At 44.1% G+C, this 19,139-nt stretch overlaps 1 protein-coding gene across 1 annotated transcript; it reads left to right on the top strand.

Moving 5' to 3' along the window:
* Positions 1-208: 208 nt before the first annotated feature.
* rrp15 (ribosomal RNA processing 15 homolog) lies at positions 209-6,368 on the top strand. Its single transcript, XM_085472801.1, has 5 exons — positions 209-284; positions 4,736-4,983; positions 5,397-5,494; positions 5,568-5,757; positions 5,843-6,368. The coding sequence occupies exons 1-5, from the start codon at positions 251-253 to the stop codon at positions 5,978-5,980; spliced, it is 708 nt and encodes a 235-aa protein (XP_085328927.1). The 5' UTR covers positions 209-250; the 3' UTR covers positions 5,981-6,368.
* The last annotated feature ends 12,771 nt before the right edge of the window (positions 6,369-19,139 follow it).

The following is a 19,139-nucleotide window of genomic DNA, read 5'->3' as shown; positions in this document are numbered from 1 at the left end:
TTATAGAAACTAGACAACTTAAGAGGAAGCTTAGATATTTCATAATCACATCTGAGCAAAAAATCTAACCCCGCCATTTCATTACCATTGCAGACAGAACAAACGTCGCAGTGTTTATTTCTCTGGGTTTTATTGGCGAGTACACGAAGAAGCTTTTTCCTCATACGTGTAGAACAAATCGGAATTCCTGGACGGAACCTTTGACGGGCGGTTAGTTGTACTCTACGGAAACGACGTAGTGTAACACACAATGTCTCTGGTGGAAGCACACGCGTTGGACTCCGGTGAGTTTTGTAATTCACGTTTTTATTATTGCTGCTAATTGTAGCCGCACGGCCTCGAAGATTCTTACAACAACAGCACTAAAGGCGGTCTCTGCTGTTATTGTTAACACAGCAGCAGAGACATGAATGGTCTGCTGTGGTTACAGGATGGATTTAAAGTCCGTCTGTTCACCTGGTAGAAAATGAGCGAAACTTTTCTCCTGTAACCTGCTCTTTGAATGCGAGCGTTTACATCGTACTAAGTGTAAATAGTGTAACAAATCACGCGTGAATCGCACACGAACACCGCATTTGCGTCGGTATTCAGACAACAACGATCAACAGGGGCGTCGCTAGCATCACTGAGGACTTGGCCCAGCCCTGAAATCTTTTGGGTTCCTGCTTGAGAAGAACATTAATTTGAGTCCTTCTTGTTTGTTACAGTTTTATTTGCCAGTACAGAGTTTTTACCAGCCTCGGAGCTTTTATTGCACCACGATTGCTGCGTTTGAACTGTATGCCCTCTTTCTGATGCTCACCTCTTCTTCGTCTTTCCTGCTGTTGTGGTGTCCCTCATTTTGCATCTCTTCTCCTTTGCTCGCTCCTCCTGTTCTCTTTCCTGACCTGGTTATGAAAAGAATGCAGTCAGCATGTGCCGATCAAACGCCACCACCATCTAGTTTGATGGGATTATTAAGGCATCAACTTATTTTATACACACTGACTCAACCTCAAATATCAGACTGCAGAAAAGCAAAATGACTCATGCACTCTGCCAAGACACAAGAGCTAAACAGCAAACAAAGTCAGTGGTGAATGTGAGCTATAGGCCAACATTTAGTTCAGCTGCAGAGGTAGACTGCACACAGTGACGTCTGTCTTCAGTCACAGCACTTCCTCTTTTGTCATTTTATGTTTTCTTCTTCATTTTGCAGGATTTCATTTTTCACTCTGTTAAAATCGACATCTGATTTATTTCAAGCTTTTCTGTGAAGTATCTTCAAATGTCCAATAGCTTTCTTTGATCCTCGGTAAACATGCAACATAAAAAGATCGTAGCGTCACTCTGCTGTGTTACGGCACAAACGTGCATATTTGTGAGGAGCACAGGAGTCAAACGTGCACGAGTAAACAGAGAAATTACACCAAATGAACTCAAGTCAAGGCTTAATTTTTCAGTTCATGAAATTTAAAACATCCCCTGCGTTTCCATGGTTACTCACTGTCATGTGTAAACCATCCCTGCAGGATGACATCACCCTGAGCTGCTGTGGGATTTCACAGCGTCTCAGAGTTCCTCCTGATGTTCTTATAAACGCTGTTGTAACGCTTATGCTGGAGTCCCACGCATCGTTAAACCCCGTTGGTCAGACCAATCAGGTGCTCGTACGAGGTTGGACCTATTGAGGGATGCTCAGCTGTAATTGGTTCACACAGATATGTGACTGTTTCAGGTGTGACTTTAATAAACAATTCTTTAAAGATCCAGAGCTAATCACAAACCATCTGTGGCTCGAGCCCCGACACACCTGTGGAGCACAGCAACAGCTTCCAGCAGCTGAAAGGTCATTATTTGTTTATTATTGTTTATCCAACTTGAATTTTCCAAGTGATGCAGTAGTTGGACTTTTGCCTTTTAAAGTGAACTCATGGTTTGTAGAGTGTTACCTGTGCTGCTGCTCTAAGCTGTCACAGTAGTTGTGGATTAGTCATGTTAATTTTTGTGCTTTCATGAAGTGTTTGTAGTTTGATCGTTACAGACTCTTAGAATAATAATAATACTGTTCATCAAACCATGAACCTCGCTGTGCTTCTCTCTTGAACTATGCTGGCTGCTCTCATGTAGACTCTGATTGTTAGTCACTGAATGTTCTATCAGTTGTTCCATTAATTAATCGAGAAATCAGGTAAGAAATACTTTTGTGTTACTATGATCAATAATATATATTCCAAAGGGGGGAAAAGTGCAGGTCTTCAAAATGAACTGTTTAAAACATCTGTCCAAAAAACAAAAACCCCAAACCCTGAGCCTGCAGTGATATAATGACATTATTTAAAGAAAATATTCATTAATGGGAAAATAAAATCATCTCAAATACAGTAATGTTAAATAAAATAAAGTTTATCCTTCTGAGAACTGAGGAAAAATAAAGAGAGCTCAAAGTCCAGGATGTCCTCGATGTCGTCCATCAGGACTTGTTAGGATCGCTCGAATGAGCCAAAAGATACAGACCACAAATCAGACGTCCGTTACAGAGGACGTAAGTGAATCAGAATCAGAATCAGAATGGGGTTTATTGCCAAATGTTGAGCAGGTTTACAACATTAGGAAATTGCTGCGGTGCTTCAGTGCAAACATAGTGTCATAAATAGCACTTAAATAGACATGAAAAAATAAAAGTGGGGATAAGAATTAAAAGTGCTAAGTAGAAAGAAATATACATGATATATACATGAGTGCAGGTGGTGATCAGTGCCAAACATGGAATGATGCAGTGACACAGCGTAGGGTCATGTGTTAGTGGCGGGGACAATCATGTGGTTATTGTTCATGTGTCCAACAGCAGAGGGGAAGAAACTGTTCTTGTGGCGAGAGGTTCTGGTGCGAATGGACCGGAGCCTCCTGCCTGAGGGGAGCAGGTCAAACAGACTGTGTCCAGGGTGAGAAGGGTCAGCTGAGATCCGAGCTGCACGCCGCAGAGTCCTGGAGGTGTACAGGTCCTGCAAAGATGGGAGTCTACAGCCAATCACCTTCTCACAACAGAGCGCACAACACGCTGCAGTCTCAGTTTGTCCCTGATAGTGGCTCCAGCGTACCACACGGTGATGGAGGAGGTGAGGATGGACTCGATGATTGCAGTGTAGAACTGCATCATCGTCCGTGTTGGCAGGTTGAATTTCTTCAGCTGCCTCAGGAAGTACATCCTCTGCTGGGCTTTCTTGATGACGGAGGTGATGGTGGGCTCCCACTTCAGGTCCTGGGTGATGGTGGTACCCAGGAAGCGGAATGAGTCCACAGAGGTGATGGGGGTGTCAGTCAGGATGATGGGGGGAGTGGGGCTGTGTGCTTCCTGAAGTCCACAATAATCTCCACTGTCTTCTGGGCAGTGGAGACGTACAGGAGGACGTATGTTCATGTGCAAGTGAATGGATGAGTTTGTATCTGTGAGCCTTTAAAGGCGTATATGGTGAAAACAAGCACGTCAGCATCCTGAAGTCTGCCCTACAGCTGTGATGTTGTAGCCCAGCGGTCTCCAACCTTTTTTGCGCCACGGACCAGTTTATGCCCGACAATATTTTCACAGACCGGCCTTTAAGGTGTCGCGGATAAATACAACAAAATAAAACTAGTACCGGTACCGAAAAAAGAAGATTTATTCATAACACACGTGAAAGACCCAGGAAAACCAAGTTAATGATAAAAACGATAACAAAATCACGCTGAAAACCGATAAAAACACTGAAAACACCTGAGCCTCAACTCTCACGGACCGGTCCGAGTCCCGGGGGCTGGGGACCGCTGCTGTAGTGCTTAGTCATTCATTAACTTTCATTAAACAGCTGTACTGGTGCATTTCTGTTGGTCTGGGGGTAAAGAGCGTTTATTTTTATATATTGAAATATTAATCTCATTTATTTAGCGAATTTAAAGTGAAAACATATAATGTGACAGAGGTGCTGAAATAAAGAGGGTGTAGTTGACCCCCTGTTAGACTCCCCCTGTTGTTCCAGGATCACTGTGATTGAAACGCTGCATCAGTTACACGTCTGTAGATTTCTGCTGTGTGGGACAAACACCGTGGATGGCAGCTGTTCCAAACGGAGCTTTTCTTCACTGTGAGTTTATCCGTCAGGTGCTTTGATAGCCGACTCCCTCCGGCTGTTTCCAGCAAAGGTTTAAATATCGATCGCAGTAACGAGCGCCGCCGTTTCTGGATGTTTTGCTTCACCTCTCTGCACTTCTTGGTATCTTTATGTAGACACAGTGTCATCACCACTGCAGCTGTTATGTTGAAAGGTTCTTAGATAGCGTTTCTCTGCACGCGGCACAACTTCCCACATTCACACATTTATTAGTACAGTTTTTATCGCTAAGCATCCGAATCTCAATAAACTTTACTGAAAATCTTCTTGTGTACAATCAACATTTAAATGTGATTTCAAACGTTTGCATCCAAGAAGTCAAATAAATCAACTTTTCTCCACCGTCTTTACTCCCATCATCACCTGTCTGCATGTGGTAGGACTAATGTCCACACATAAACAGTGTTTATGTGTTTCTGCCAGTTAAGGTCTTCTTGTCGCTGTGGTGGAGTAAACACGTCTGTAACCTTTGGATGAAATCAGACGCTCGGTTCATCAGGACAGGATCAACTTTCTGGGATTGTCGGATATTTTAGCATGAATCAAAATGCTTCTACTGTGTCAGCGAGAGTTTGTAGTTCAGTGCATCATTTCTTTGTGTGAATCAGGTGACAGCATGGCTCTTTGGTCTGAAGGCAAGGTTGATTCTGAAGGAGAGAGTGAAGGTGAAAGAGTGAATGATGAAGAGAAAGAAGAGGATGAAAATGAACATAATGAAGATGCCAGCACTGGATGGGCTGAAGCCATGGCAAAGATCCTCGGGAAGAAAACCACGAGCGGCATCCTGGAGAAGAACAAGGAGCTGGAAAAGATGAAGGCAGCAGAGAGACAGGAGCAGCTCGAGAGGAAGAAACAGGTGAGCGCCGAGTCCCAGGCTCAGGATGATGTGTCCGAGCAGATGTTCATCATTCACCGAGCACAGTTTCCACATTTGTTCATCACTGTCGACAAGAAATGACAACGTTCGACTTATAATAACAAGTTATAATAAGTAGGCGAGTTTATTTTCATGTTTTGGCTCTAAAGACGACCATAAGTATAAACTAGTGATTGAACACAGGAACCAATCAGGAAAGCAGGCAGACCTTAGACACTGTGCTCTGCTCACAATGTTCATCCACATAATAATGTAAAATCAAAACTGCACTGTGACCAGCTGTGTTTGAAAATATATATTCATTCATTTCCTCCTTGTTGTTGAACACTTTCAAAAAAGCAACACGTTTATTTCTAAGCCTTGAAAACCCAAAGATTGTGTGTCCCTAACAGGCTGACGAGAAGAAAGCGTGGGAGCAGATGTGCAGGGAGAAACCTGACATAGTGACGGACCGCGAGACTGAGAAAGCATTACAGAGAATTGCTACAAGGTGACCACTCTGTGTCTTTGTTTGACGTATATGCAACCGAGCATCTGTTCTAATGTGGTCCTCCTTCACTCAGAGGGGTGGTTCAGCTGTTCAACGCTGTCAGGAAACACCAGAAAACTGTGCAGGAAAAGGTGAAGGATGCTGGTGGATCAGACAGGAAGAGGGCAAAGATCCTTTGTTCTGTCTCAAAGAAAGACTTCATCGATGTGCTGAGGAGGGAAGACGGAGGTGTCCGAGCAACGGGCAAGACCGAAAAGGCTGCTGTGAGTTGACAGGTGTTTGTTTCGTTCTGTACCTCTGCTGTCAGTGTGTTTATCCTGATGTTTCTGTGTGTGTGCTCGTGCAAAGGTCGCTGCTGTGGAGAAGCCTGCCTGGACTGTTCTCAGAGATGACTTCATGATGGGAGCCACAATGAAAGACTGGGACAAAAGCAGTGACCAGGACGAGCCACAGGAGGGAAACAGTGAGGCAGCGATTCAGATCTGACATCAGCCGTGCACACTGAAAGGCTGAGCTCTGACCGTCTGGGAAAAACCAACAGGAGACCCTGAACTGAAAAGACGAGCTTTAGCGTCAGCACACGCCCGTGCACCCACACGTGCACGCTCACGTGCACCGCTGCGTTGGAGATGTACAGTTTTATATTTGTTGCTGAATAAATTTTGACAGGTGACTGTGAAACATACTGAATGTGGACTGTAGCAGAGAACATGTTAAACTACAAATTTCTTCACAGATTCATTCAAATGCAAAACTGTTTATTTGTTGACACTGGAGAAATGCATCCTTCATGTTAACAGTTTTCTATTCAACAATAAATGTGTGCATGCTGGAGTGTACTACACGCTCACAGGTGGAACAGCCTGTTACATCAGCTGCTTTCAGACTGATTTTAGTACACGAGTCGAGCAGTGGCATCTCAGTGTGGCTACAAGCAGGGGCTGTGGCAACTGCAAAACTAGTCTTGTTATCTTCTATGGTCCACCTGGGCCTTACACAGAGCTTCTGTCTGATTTCTCAGACTTTTTATCTAATTTAGTTCTGAGCTCAGATAAAATAATTATTGTGGGTGATTTTAACATCTATGTAGATGCTAAAAATGACAGCCTCAACATGGCATTTAATCTGTTATTAGACTCAATTGGTTTCTCTCAAAATGTAAAAGAACCCACCCACCACTTTAATCACACTCTAGATCTTGTTTTAACATATGGCATAGAAACTGAACATTTAACAGTGTTTCCTGAAAACCCTCTCCTGTCTGATCATTTCCTGATAACATTTACATTTACAATAATTGATTACACAGCGGTGGAGAGTAGACTTTATCACAGTAGATGTCTTTCTGAAAGCGCTGTAACTAAGTTTAAGAATATAATCCACCCACTGTTATCATCTTCAATGCCCTGTACCAACACAGAGCAGAGCAGCTGCCAACAAGGGTCTAAAAAATTATATATTTTAAAATAAAATAATTAAACATACAAACCTAAAATGGGTTTAGCTACATTCTGGAGCGTGTTCCTGGATTGCAGTAGCTAGGGAGCTGATTGGAGACAATAACAGCCAATCAGAAGGTTTGCATCCAAGTCTGTGATTGGTTGGTTTTGTGGCACATTTATAACAGTGTTGCTCGTGCAGGGAGCAGAGATGTTAGTGGGAGGGGCTATATTCTGTGTGTGGATAATCGCAAACACCGAAACACATTTATTGCACGCAGCAATGAATTTTGTTCGCTCAAAATAGTTTTCTCCTCAACACGCAACATTTGTGCTCGCAAATTTATTTATTTTTACGTGCGCTCAGAATAGAGGCACTAAAATAACGCCATAGATCTGAGGTGATTCTGAGGATCACCACGACCTTGCAAGGAATGGATTACGACTAATATGATATATGATGAGATAGTATATTAGTCAGTGTGGTGTTTTGAAATTTGGTTCCAAGGTCAGCTTTGTCCTCGGGCAGTGAAGGTCAAATGCTGAGCCCACCTAGGTACGCATGTCCCCCACAGGACATAATTATTAGAAGCAGCCTACTTCACACCGACCCCCCCTCCCCAAGGGAGAATAAAACAAAACATTTTCTAAAAATGCAATTTAATGAATTATAAGAGAAACTAATATGGAAGCAGTGGTTCCCAAAGTGTGTGTGTGTGTGGTGGGGGGGTATGAATAAAAAAAGGAATGCTTGGACACTGCTAGCACAATGGACGGGGCTCCCACACGAACGCTGCACAACGCTGGTGCCCGGGTACGTCTCCCTGCAGAAGAGTTTCCCCTGCGTCGGGAGCACGTGCTGGGCTGATAATGACACGCTCCCTCTTTCCACCCGAGGCTGCTCCACACTCCTCCACTATCACAATTCCCGCCACCCTCCCTGACCACTCCCCTCCACTTTATGCCACTATGGTGGAGCATCTTGTTGTCTGCTGGGGAGGTGGCAGCATGGAGAGGGACAGGAACTCCAGTCTAATTTTATTTCTAAAGCAAAAATACCCAGCACAGGACCAAAGTGCTGTACAAGTTCAAAACAATAGAATAACAGAAAACAGCACAAATAACTAAATAAAACACATAAAAATGAAAACAGCCATATATTAAAAAAGAAAACAAGATAAAAGAGCATAGAATCAACTAAAATAAGACTAAACAATAAAAAGCAACTTCTCACGTGGTGTCAAAGGTCAGGGTAGAGAGGTGGGTTTTCAGGAGTGACTTAAAAACAGGTGGTGAAGGAACTGGATTATAGGCTGGTAAAAAGGACCAACTGGGTCCTGGCCAGTTCCCAGACTCCACAGAGGAACTGGGCGAGACTGTAACAGCTACCACAGGTCTTTCATCCCAGCAGCTGTCAGACTGCACAGTGCCCACAGATACTGTCACCTACATGTTGTCATTCCAGCTGCACCTCATGTGCACAGGATAGAAATCTTGGTATATTTGACTGTAAGCTGTATGCAGCATTTTATTTCAGCTTCACTGTTTCCTGCTGTCACTTGTGCTGCTGTGATGTGGATCAAATGAAGCAAAAGAAATGTAAAGAAAACAAAATACTAGTTGAAATTATTCTTTTAAACTTATTCTTCTGAATAAGTTTAAAAGAATAATTGAGGCTTGAGGATCTGGATGTTTCTCATCTTGAGCTGATACACTCAAAGGCATTGCTCTACTCTCGGCTCTTAAATACGGATTCTGACATTCCCTGAATCAAAAGTAAGTTTGATGTTCTTTATTATTATGGTTGCAGTGGTCCTACAAAAACAGTTAACACTGGACCAAACGTTGCCACTGGTCTGTAGGCATTTGTTTATAAGCCAGGTAACATTGCTCTAGAGCAGGGGTGCCCAATCCCAGTCCTCGAGAGCTACTATCCTGCAGCTTTTAGATGCATCCCTACTCCAACACAGCTGAATCAAATGGTTTGATCTCTTCAGCATGCCATCATGTTTGGCAAAGGCCTGATAACAAGCCATTCATTTGATTCAGGTGTGTGGGAACAAGGATGCATCTAAAAGCTGCAGGACGGTAGCTCTCGAGGACTGGGATTGGGCACCCCTGCTCTAGAGTGTAAGTGGCATCTGTGACTGGAGATGGTCTGAGGTTGTCTTTTTGTCTGAGGTGATTGTGTTTGGTCCTAGCAGACCTTCTAACCCTCTGCTATTGACTCGGGACCCCTGGCAGAGTATTTTAAACCTGTTGTCACTAATCTGGGTTTTAAGATGGACGCTCAAATTAGGGCCAGTTTTTATCATTTAAGGCGTTTGGCAAAGGTAAGACTATTTTATCCAGGCCGCATTTTGAAACAGTGCGTGCTGTTATTTCATCTCGTTTGGATTACTGTAATGTGCTGTGTTTTGGAGTTAGTCGGTGTCTTCTCTCTCGTCTGCAGCTGGTCCAAAATGCTACTGCGCGACTTTTAACCAGCACATAGCTCCCATCCTGGCCTCACTCCATTGGCTGCCTGTTCATCTTAGATTTTCAACTCTAATGTTTGTTTTTGCTCCACCTTACCTCTCTGAGCTTCTGCATCCTTACTCAGACCCCAGGTCTCTCAGGTCAGCTGACCAGCTGCTCCTGGAGGTACTCAGAGGGGGCGGGGTCTTCTCCGCCCCAGAACATTAGAGAGGCCCCTTCACTGTCCACTTTTAAAACACGTCTTAAAACCCATTTTTACTCCTTGGCATGTGACACAGTCTGACCCTGATTTTGTTGTTTTAAATTTAATTCTAATTATCATTTTATACTATCGTGGCGGACCACCAGGTGGCTCCACTCACACCAAGTGGAAGGGCAGTGCTGGGGTGGAGAGTTTGGCGCTTTTCTGTATGTGAAGTTCTGCTGGCTCAGTAATTAAGTTGGAGTGAGACACTGAGACCGCCCCTGTCGTTTTTACAAACCTGCACACTATTTTATTTTTTGGTATTTGTGCTAATTTCATTATTTTAAAATTTATTTTAATTCTCATCTTATTCTTTTATTTTTATCTTTATTTTTTAACGTATTCATTGCATCACGTTTAGCGTGTCAAGTGTTCAGCACTCTGTGCTCAGCTGGGAGTTGTGCTATATAAATAAATGGCTTGCTTCATACAAGAAGCGGTTAAGTTTGTAGCACTGTGAGCTGTCCATTGTTCTCAGTGACAGACTGAGCCATGGCCAGCAGATGCTCTTAAAACCACTGTGCAGTGAAGGTCTTCATCCTACACTGCACAGGACTTTCTGAAATCAGTTCCCACTTAGCTTCAGACGACTGGGATTGTTTTTGGTCTCAGTTGACGGCTTGGAAAGTCTCCAGTGCTCAAACACTTATCTGTTATTGGGAGATGAGGTTGGGGTCTACAGGGAGTGCAGAATTATTAGGCAAGTTGTATTTTTGAGGAATACTTTTATTATTGAACAACAACCATGTTCCCAATGAACCCAAAAAACTCATTAATATCAAAGCTGAATGTTTTTGGAAGTAGTTTTTAGTTTGAGCTATTTTAGGGGGATATCTGTGTGTGCAGGTGACTATTACTGTGCATAATTATTAGGCAACTTAACAAAAACAAATATATACCCATTTCAATTATTTATTTTTACCAGTGAAACCAATATAACATCTCCACATTCACAAATATACATTTCTGACATTCAAAAACAAAACAAAAACAAATCAGCGACCAATATAGCCACCTTTCTTTGCAAGGACCCTCAAAAGCCTGCCATCCATGGATTCTGTCAGTGTTTGGATCTGTTCACCATCAACATTGTGTGCAGCAGCAACCACAGCCTCCCAGACACTGTTCAGAGAGGTGTACTGTTTTCCCTCCTTGTAAATCTCACATTTGATGATGGACCACAGGTTCTCAATGGGGTTCAGATCAGGTGAACAAGGAGGCCATGTCATTAGTTTTTCTTCTTTTATACCCTTTCTTGCAGCCACGCTGTGGAGTACTTGGACGCGTGTGATGGAGCATTGTCCTGCATGAAAATCATGTTTTTCTTGAAGGATGCAGACTTCTTCCTGTACCACTGCTTGAAGAAGGTGTCTTCCAGAAACTGGCAGTAGGACTGGGAGTTGAGCTTGACTCCATCCTCAACCCGAAAAGGCCCCACAAGCTCATCTTTGATGATACCAGCCCAAACCAGTACTCCACCTCCACCTTGCTGGCGTCTGAGTCGGACTGGAGCTCTCTGCCCTTTACCAATCCAGCCACGGGCCCATCCATCTGGCCCATCAAGACTCACTCTCATTTCATCAGTCCATAAAACCTTAGAAAAACCAGTCTTGAGATATTTCTTGGCCCAGTCTTGACGTTTCAGTTTGTGCGTCTTGTTCAGTGGTGGTCGTCTTTCAGCCTTTCTTACCTTGGCCATGTCTCTGAGTATTGCACACCTTGTGCTTTTGGGCACTCCAGTGATGTTGCAGCTCTGAAATATGGCCAAACTGGTGGCAAGTGGCATCTTGGCAGCTGCACGCTTGACTTTTCTCAGTTCATGGGCAGTTATTTTGCGCCTTGGTTTTTCCACACGCTTCTTGCGACCCTGTTGACTATTTTGAATGAAACGCTTGATTGTTCGATGATCACGCTTCAGAAGCTTTGCAATTTTGAGACTGCTGCATCCCTCTGCAAGATATCTCACTATTTTTGACTTTTCTGAGCCTGTCAAGTCCGTCTTTTGACCCATTTTGCCAAAGGAAAGGACGTTGCCTAATAATTATGCACACCTGATATAGGGTGTTGATGTCATTAGACCACACCCCTTCTCATTACAGAGATGCACATCACCTAATATGCTTAATTGGTAGTAGGCTTTCGAGCCTATACAGCTTGGAGTAAGACGACATGCATGAAGAGGATGATGTGGACAAAATACTCATTTGCCTAATAATTGTTCACTGGTACCATCCTGTTTCAAAGCAGCAACCATCGTTCCCATCCCAAAACAGTCAAATGTCACATGTCTGAACGATTTCAGACCTGTGGCACTCACCCCCATTCCCGCCAAATGCCTGGAGAGACTGGTCATTAAACACATCAGAGCTGCTTTTCCACCATCCCTGGACTCGCACCAGTTTGCATACAGGGAGAACCGGTCAACCGAGGATGCGATCGCCACAGTGCTGCACACATTACTGAAGCACTTGGAACACAGGAACACCTATGCACGGCTCCTCTTTGTAGACTACAGCTCGGCTTTTAATACCATCCGGCCATACAAACTCCGTCCCAAACACCACCAACTGGGACTTAACTCCTCTCTGTGCAACTGGATTGTGGACTTCCTCACTAATCGTAGACAGAGTGTCAGAGTGGGTAAGAACACCTCTTCCACCCTTGTGGTCAACACCGGTGCCCCTCAGGGGTGTGTTCTGAGCCCTCTGCTATACACTCTCTTCACCCATGACTGTATTTCCTCCTGCGCGTCCAATCTCATTGTTAAGTTTGCAGATGACACTACAGTGCTCGGACTTATATCCAACAATGATGAGACAAACTATAGGACAGAGGTGCAACAACTAGAGTCATGGTGCCACGACAATAACTTGGTCTTAAACACCAAAAAGACCAAGGAGATCATTGTAGATTTCCGGAAGAGGGGCCATAACAACCATCTGCCTCTCTTCATTGGCAGTGAGGCGGTGGAGAGGGTGAGCAGTTTTAAATTCTTGGGGGTAACTGTGACCGAGGACCTGTCCTGGGGCAACCATATCACCTCAGTTGTACGGAAGGCCCAACAGCGCCTCTACTACCTGAGGAGACTGCGGAGCGCACACATTCCCAGATCTCTGATGTTGAACTTCTACAACTGTGCCATCAGCAGCGTTCTGACGTATGGATTTCTAGTGTGGTTCCCCAGCTGCACCAAGGCCGATCAGCAAGCACTCCAGCGGGTGGTGAAAGAAGCTGGCAGAATTATTGGAACAAGTCTGCCAGAGATCAGTAATATCTTCCCCACTCGCTGTCTGAGGAGGGTGCACAGTATCCTGCGGGACCAACATCACCCTGCGCGCCACCTTTTCCATCTGCTGCCCTCAGGGAGAAGGTACAGGTCTATACAGGCCAGAACATCCAGACTGGCCAACAGCCTGTATCCACAGGCTGTGAGGCTCCTGAACTCTCTGCCCCCCTCTCACGGACAATAACCATATCCAACTTCTTAATAGCAATGAACTGGTCTGCATTGGTGCATCATATCTTTATTCTCTTCCCCCTCCTGCCCCCCCCCCCCTCTTTCTTAAATAGATAACTATCATATCTGATATCATATCTCACAGTACAATAATATTGAATGGGTTGCATTGTTGTATTTTGTCATGTTTCTCAGGTCTTTGTCTGAATTTCTACGAACATTATTGCTAAGGATTGTCTTATTGCATTGGAGTCACACTGGGTTAAATATGTACACTTGGGTTTTAAGGGGTATTTATTATTTTCTTCTTTTTTTTGGGTTGTATGGAAGCCCCAAACGCAATTTCATTGTTCTTGACAATGACAATAAATAAATACTAAATACTAAATTCTGCACTCCCTGTATTTGTGCAATATATGCTTCTGTTCTTCAAGCACTGGAGGTAGAATGAAGGACATGAACGTGGAAGAGAGAGCAAAATTTTTCCATTAAGACTGCAGCGTCTACCAAGAAAGGAATGAGGAGATTAAATCAAATTCACTAGGTAATTAAAACAAGTGCCTCCTCCCAGGTGAGCCATAATCGATGCTGCAACTCAAATATGAATCCTGAAGAGCAGCATGTACATTTAAAAATCACATTAGAGTGTGAATAATAGAGAGAACGCAGCAGAATAAAGGAAAAAGTCCTTGTATGAATGAGTGTACCAGAGATGGGCAGTAACGCGTTACTTATATAAAATATAAGAGAAAGAGAGAACTTTAAGAAATTAATAATAACTACAGTGACCATCAAAACCATGAAAAATATTAAACAGTTTATTTTGTGACACCACAAAACAAACGATAGCATAATAGGAAACGACAGACGTTTTTATATCGCCATCCGATATATATCGTTATATCGAACAGCCCTACTGGAAAGGAAAAACTCAATGCATCATGGGAATCCCCGGCAGCCTACGTCTATTGCAGCATAACTAAGGGAGGATTCAGGGTCACCTGGTCCAGCCCTAACTATATGCTTTAGCAAAAAGGAAAGTTTGAAGCCTAATCTTGAAAGTAGAGATAGTGTCTGTCTCCTGAATCCAAACTGGAAGCTGGTTCCACAGAAGAGGGGCCTGAAAACTGAAGGCTCTGCCTCCCATTCTACTTTTAAATACTCTAGGAACAACAAGTAGGCCTGCAGAGCGAGAGCCAAGTGCTCTAATAGGGTGATATGGTACTACAAGGTCATTAAGATAAGATGGGGCCTGATTATTTAAGCCCTTGTATGTGAGGAGCAGGATTTTGAATTCTGGATTTAACAGGAAGCCAAAACAGGAGAAATCTGCTCTCTTTCTAGTCCCTGTCAGGACTCTTGCTGCAGCATTTTGGATCAGCTGAAGGCTATAAGACCACACAGCTGTGAGATGTGGTCATGTTTTCAGCTGTTGTCAGCAGTTCTATACAGCGATTTTATAGTCAGAATTATCCTGACAAAGTGCCTCTGTGTCTTAAAATGCCATTTTTATTGTTGAATTATTGACTTTCATGAGGTGCAACTTCAAAGTTCTGTATTTAAAAGCAGGAGCTTTGATAAATCATCATATTGGCATTACGACTGTCACAATATGAGTTATCATAGTTATATTACAAAATCTGAAGAAAAATATGCTTTTAAAAATGTCTGAGACATGAATTTAAACATAATTATTTTTTAAAGTATATTAATAAAAAAAGTTTAGGTATCAGGCTTAATAAGACAGGCTGATGATTTATGTCAGAACATATGTAAATATTTAGACAACAGTGTACATCTGTAAGCTAAAACTGTAATAAAAAGAAATTTAGAACAGTATTCAAGGGTAACTTTGATATGTGTGGAGGCCCATTCACTGCAGTACATATCCACAGCTACATGATGGACTGACTCTGTCTTTGGTTACATCATATCGTATATTATTAGCTGTGTGTGACATGAAGGGCCCACACGTACACACTGTTAGGTACTCTGTGCAGCTGTTGATCCTGGTGCAGACTTCCCCTCCGGTCCCAGCTGAGAACTGAAATAGCAGCCCCGATCACTTAAATCAGTGATGGTTTGTTAGGATGAGGTAAACAATGACAGGTTGACCCCCCCCCCCCCCCCTTACCTGCTGGGACAAAATGGCCCCAAGCCCTCTGCTTGAGGCATCTGTCTGCAGAATAAAAGGAGTAAAAAATCAGGGGTGTGGAATAGAGACCCCACAGAGAGCCTTCTTCATGCTCCCTGGCACTGCTCGGTCCACTGGACTAGATGTGGGGCCCTCTTTCAGGGCTGTCAAAGTGCCGGTCATTTCTGCAAAGTTCAGCACGAACCTAGTCAATAACCAGTGAACCCCAAGAACCGTCTCACCTCTCTTTTGTTCTTGGAGAAAACAACAGCCATCACATCCTGCCTGTGTCCCGACTGCACCTGCCCGCCTCCCAAGTGGTGCCCAGATACTGTATCTCCCTCAGTCCAACTGCAAACCTCTTGGAGTTAGCTGCAAGCCACACCTGCCTCGGGGACTCCAGGACCGTGGCCACCGCGGACACATGTTCTGCCCAGGTGTCACTACAGATGATGATGTCATCCAGGTAGGCAGCAGCATATGTTGCACAGAGTCTATAAGTGGCTGGACTTTGACCAATTTGTCACACTTCCATTCAGCACACTGTACAAGTTGAGAATGATTCTTTGGACTCTGCAGGCAGGGAATCTGCCCTGGGTTCAATCCAGTCCCCAAGCGAGCAGTGCCTAACGTGTCCAGGACCCCATCAAGCTGGGGCATGGTATAGGCATCAAACTGTGACACTTGCAGTAATCAACACAGAACAGTATGGACCCATCTTTCTTTAGCATAAGAACATCACGCACTGTGCACCTCTATTACTCCTATTTTCAGCATCTCAGCTGGTTTTGTTTGAATATCTAGTCTTTTATGTTCAGGTAACCGATAGGACAGAGAACGCACTGTCATGCCAGGGCATGATTCAAAATGGTGAGTTTGTACAGCCAAGAAGTGGGGAGTACACATCTGCAAACTGCTGTTGGACTGCAGCAACATCTGGTCCACTGGCTGGTGCAGTGGACCCACTCCGCCTCTCCTGCCTGGAGTCTCTCCAGAAACCACCTGAGAATGATCAGATGCACCAGCTGAGCCTCCCCTTATTTGTGCCCCCCTGTAGCCACATGGCTGCCACGTTGTTCAGATGCCTGACATAGGTGAAGGGCCGATCCTCCAGCCCCATTCAGCCCTCCTGGAAGTGTTGCAGTGCTCCACAGGTACGACAACCAGGTGGTCCATAATTGCCTGGTGGACATCCTCAAAATGGCCCCTCACCACCACTGGCAGGCTCAGGGCTGCTGCCTGGGGTTCCTCGACAGTAGAAGCAGTAGCTGCAGCCTCGAATCTTCTTCAGGCCACTGGCACACCTCCCCCATGGACCGGAAGAAACCTCCAGGAATGCCTGGGGTCATCTCCCTCCCCCACCTGGTGGAGCATCAACCTCGAGTGCAGCGGCGGTGCGGAGAAAGGCAGACCAAGTGACCAGGTCCTCCAACACTCTTGTCCAATGCTTGGCCTGATCCTGTAGCCACTGGAGCTGATCGTGATGCACCGCTGCCTGCTTAAGATATTTAGAACATTATTGTAATGATGGTGGTTGAGTTAAAGAAGGAGACAATAAAAAAGAAAGTTCCAAGTGGCCTGAAGTATTTATTTACACTTGGGTCTCATCTCTCCCATCATACAGAGTAAGACAACAGACACAGCCTGTCTACATTCACATTTATACCTGCTGTTGTTCTGTACATCTGACACCACATATGTTTATCTCTAAGAGAGCCTTTTTGCTGGAAGCCTTCTGACCTACAGAACACAGAACTAGATGTTGACCCTGCAAACTGCCCAAAGATAGAAGTTTTTTATATGATCATTAGTATGACACGGCTGTGTTTAAGCCTGTAAGCAGACTTGGAGTAGAGCTGCTGCTGCTCCACATTGAAAGGACCCAGTTAAAATTGTTCAGGCATCTGACAAGGATGCCTCCTGGACGTGTCCCTGGTCAGGTATTCCAGGAAAGTCCTACTGGGAGGAGAACATCTTCGTGTCCCCCTGGATGAGCTGGAGGTGTTGGCTGGGGTTAGGTAAGCCTGTGCTTCTCTGTTCAGACTGCAATCCAAACCCAGATAAGCAGCAGAAAAGGGATGGATGGATAATCCGAAACAGTGTTTTTGGTACAGATGTTCATTATCTGTGGTCTTGGAGCTTCAGCAACAAGCTAGAAGTGAACATTAAGGGAATAAGGCAAGTAATTTCAAATGTAATGTTTGGATCAACTCAACAGCAGTTTGGCAACAGCACTAATATACCAACCCGTTCTCACTCCCAAAGCGTAACATTTTACGCTAGGTGACAAATCGTCACCATATTACGTTTTCGGCTACCCACCACGTTCCTAAATGACGACCTCGGAAAAAGAGGAAATATGAGAACCGTCTGGACTGAATCTACACATGTTCGCTCTTTTTATTCAAATCGCTTAGAAACACGCTATTTAACTTCATTAAAGTCCTAGTTAAGGTCAGGAATAAGGTTATGGTCAGGGCTAGGGATAAGGTTAGGTTTAGGGCTGGAATACAGGGCTGGAACGTCTACTCCCGCGGGAGCGTCATTGCACTGGATTCCAGCCATAACCCGCCGCGTACCATAAGAACGCCGAAGGTCTCCTTTCGCGTTCCTCAGGAACGCCGCGGGACGTGACAAAACGTCGACATGTTACGCCTCGGGAGTGAGAACGCTCTGAATATACAGCAGCTGTATTTGTGAGGAGATTTCACTCAGAGATGGAGAAAAATGTAAGACAGACAGGATAGGAGAGAAAGAAGAGGTTATATTTAAAGGTAAGGAGTGCTGAGGGGCATTTGATAAACTGGGAAGTTAAAGCTTACAACAGGTCATCTGCTAATCAGAAGGTTGTTGGCTTGGTCCAGTCTGCATGCCAAATATCCTTGGGCTAAACACTAACTCAAGGTTGCTCTCGGATCCCTTGGAGTGTAAGTGTGTGTGAATGTTAGCTTGGAAGCACTTAACCTCTGGAGCCCCAAAGAACCCAAAAGAGGTTCCTGCTTGAAAATGAATGGAGTATTTCTCTGCAATTACAACTCTGTGAAAACAATCACATGCTGATACTTACATAGCTGAGCTCGTGTTACAGCCCATGAAATACAATCTGCCCCCCTTCGCCCCTGCTACTGGGAGCACTGGTGTTCTGTACCTGAATAAAACTAAAGGCTTTCTTATAAGGTTATAAGACATGTCGACCAAATATTTCACGTCCAAATAATTACTGAGAGTTACTCCAAAAACTTCATGGCTCCCCATTAAAATGTTTATTTATTTGTTTACATGAAAATCAGCCAATGTGTATTTTAACACATCTAAAATTCAATGTGATGCAATTTTCCTGCGTAACAACATAAAAGGTTAAGTAAAAACATATATTGCACTCTAAACACAGCAGATCTGAAACAGCGAACACATAAGTGCTCTGTCGCAGTATGACGAGTGCAGGTGTAGAAAAATATAGTGCCTTTGCAGACTGATAATGAAACAGAGATTACTGAAAATTACAAATACTTGAATGTTGCTTTCTTACAGGCATTTAGTGCCACCTAAAGGCAGTAACTGACAAGTGAGACAGCAAAGCAGTTACATGATTTACATCTCACCACAACAAGCTGGTACAGAAAGGAAGAAGCTGAACTTTAAAATCAAAGGTAGGTAACCAGGGTGAAGATCTGTATTTTCTTTTTCTGCAATCATGATGGGCTGATCTTTTCCTCTGCTATGGACGCTTTTTTCAGGCTTGCTACTTCTATTGTCGTTCACCTCCAGCAATGGTTTCTGTGGGAAAATCCCAGTAGATCAGCCGTTTCTGAAATACTCAGATCAGCCGATTTCGCACCCGCAGCCATGCCACGTTCCAAGTCTCTTGAATCACCTTTTCTTCCCTCCGTTCT

The sequence above is a fragment of the Copadichromis virginalis genome, linkage group LG11 (genome assembly GCF_057382275.1).
Source record: "Copadichromis virginalis isolate Kocher_CV1m ecotype Utaka linkage group LG11, C_Virginalis_male_GT1.1, whole genome shotgun sequence".
Taxonomy (NCBI): domain Eukaryota; kingdom Metazoa; phylum Chordata; class Actinopteri; order Cichliformes; family Cichlidae; genus Copadichromis; species Copadichromis virginalis.
Note: the sequence above shows the minus strand (reverse complement) of the source record. Positions and strands in the feature narration are given on the sequence as shown.

Excerpts from the sequence above, each read along its gene's own strand:
- rrp15 (XM_085472801.1), top strand. The coding sequence starts at position 251 with ATGTCTCTGGTGGAAGCACACGCGTTGGACTCCG. Across the intron at positions 285-4,735 it reads AGCACACGCGTTGGACTCCG|GTGACAGCATGGCTCTTTGG; the intron begins GTGAGTTTTGTA and ends TGTGTGAATCAG. Across the intron at positions 5,758-5,842 it reads GCAAGACCGAAAAGGCTGCT|GTCGCTGCTGTGGAGAAGCC; the intron begins GTGAGTTGACAG and ends GCTCGTGCAAAG.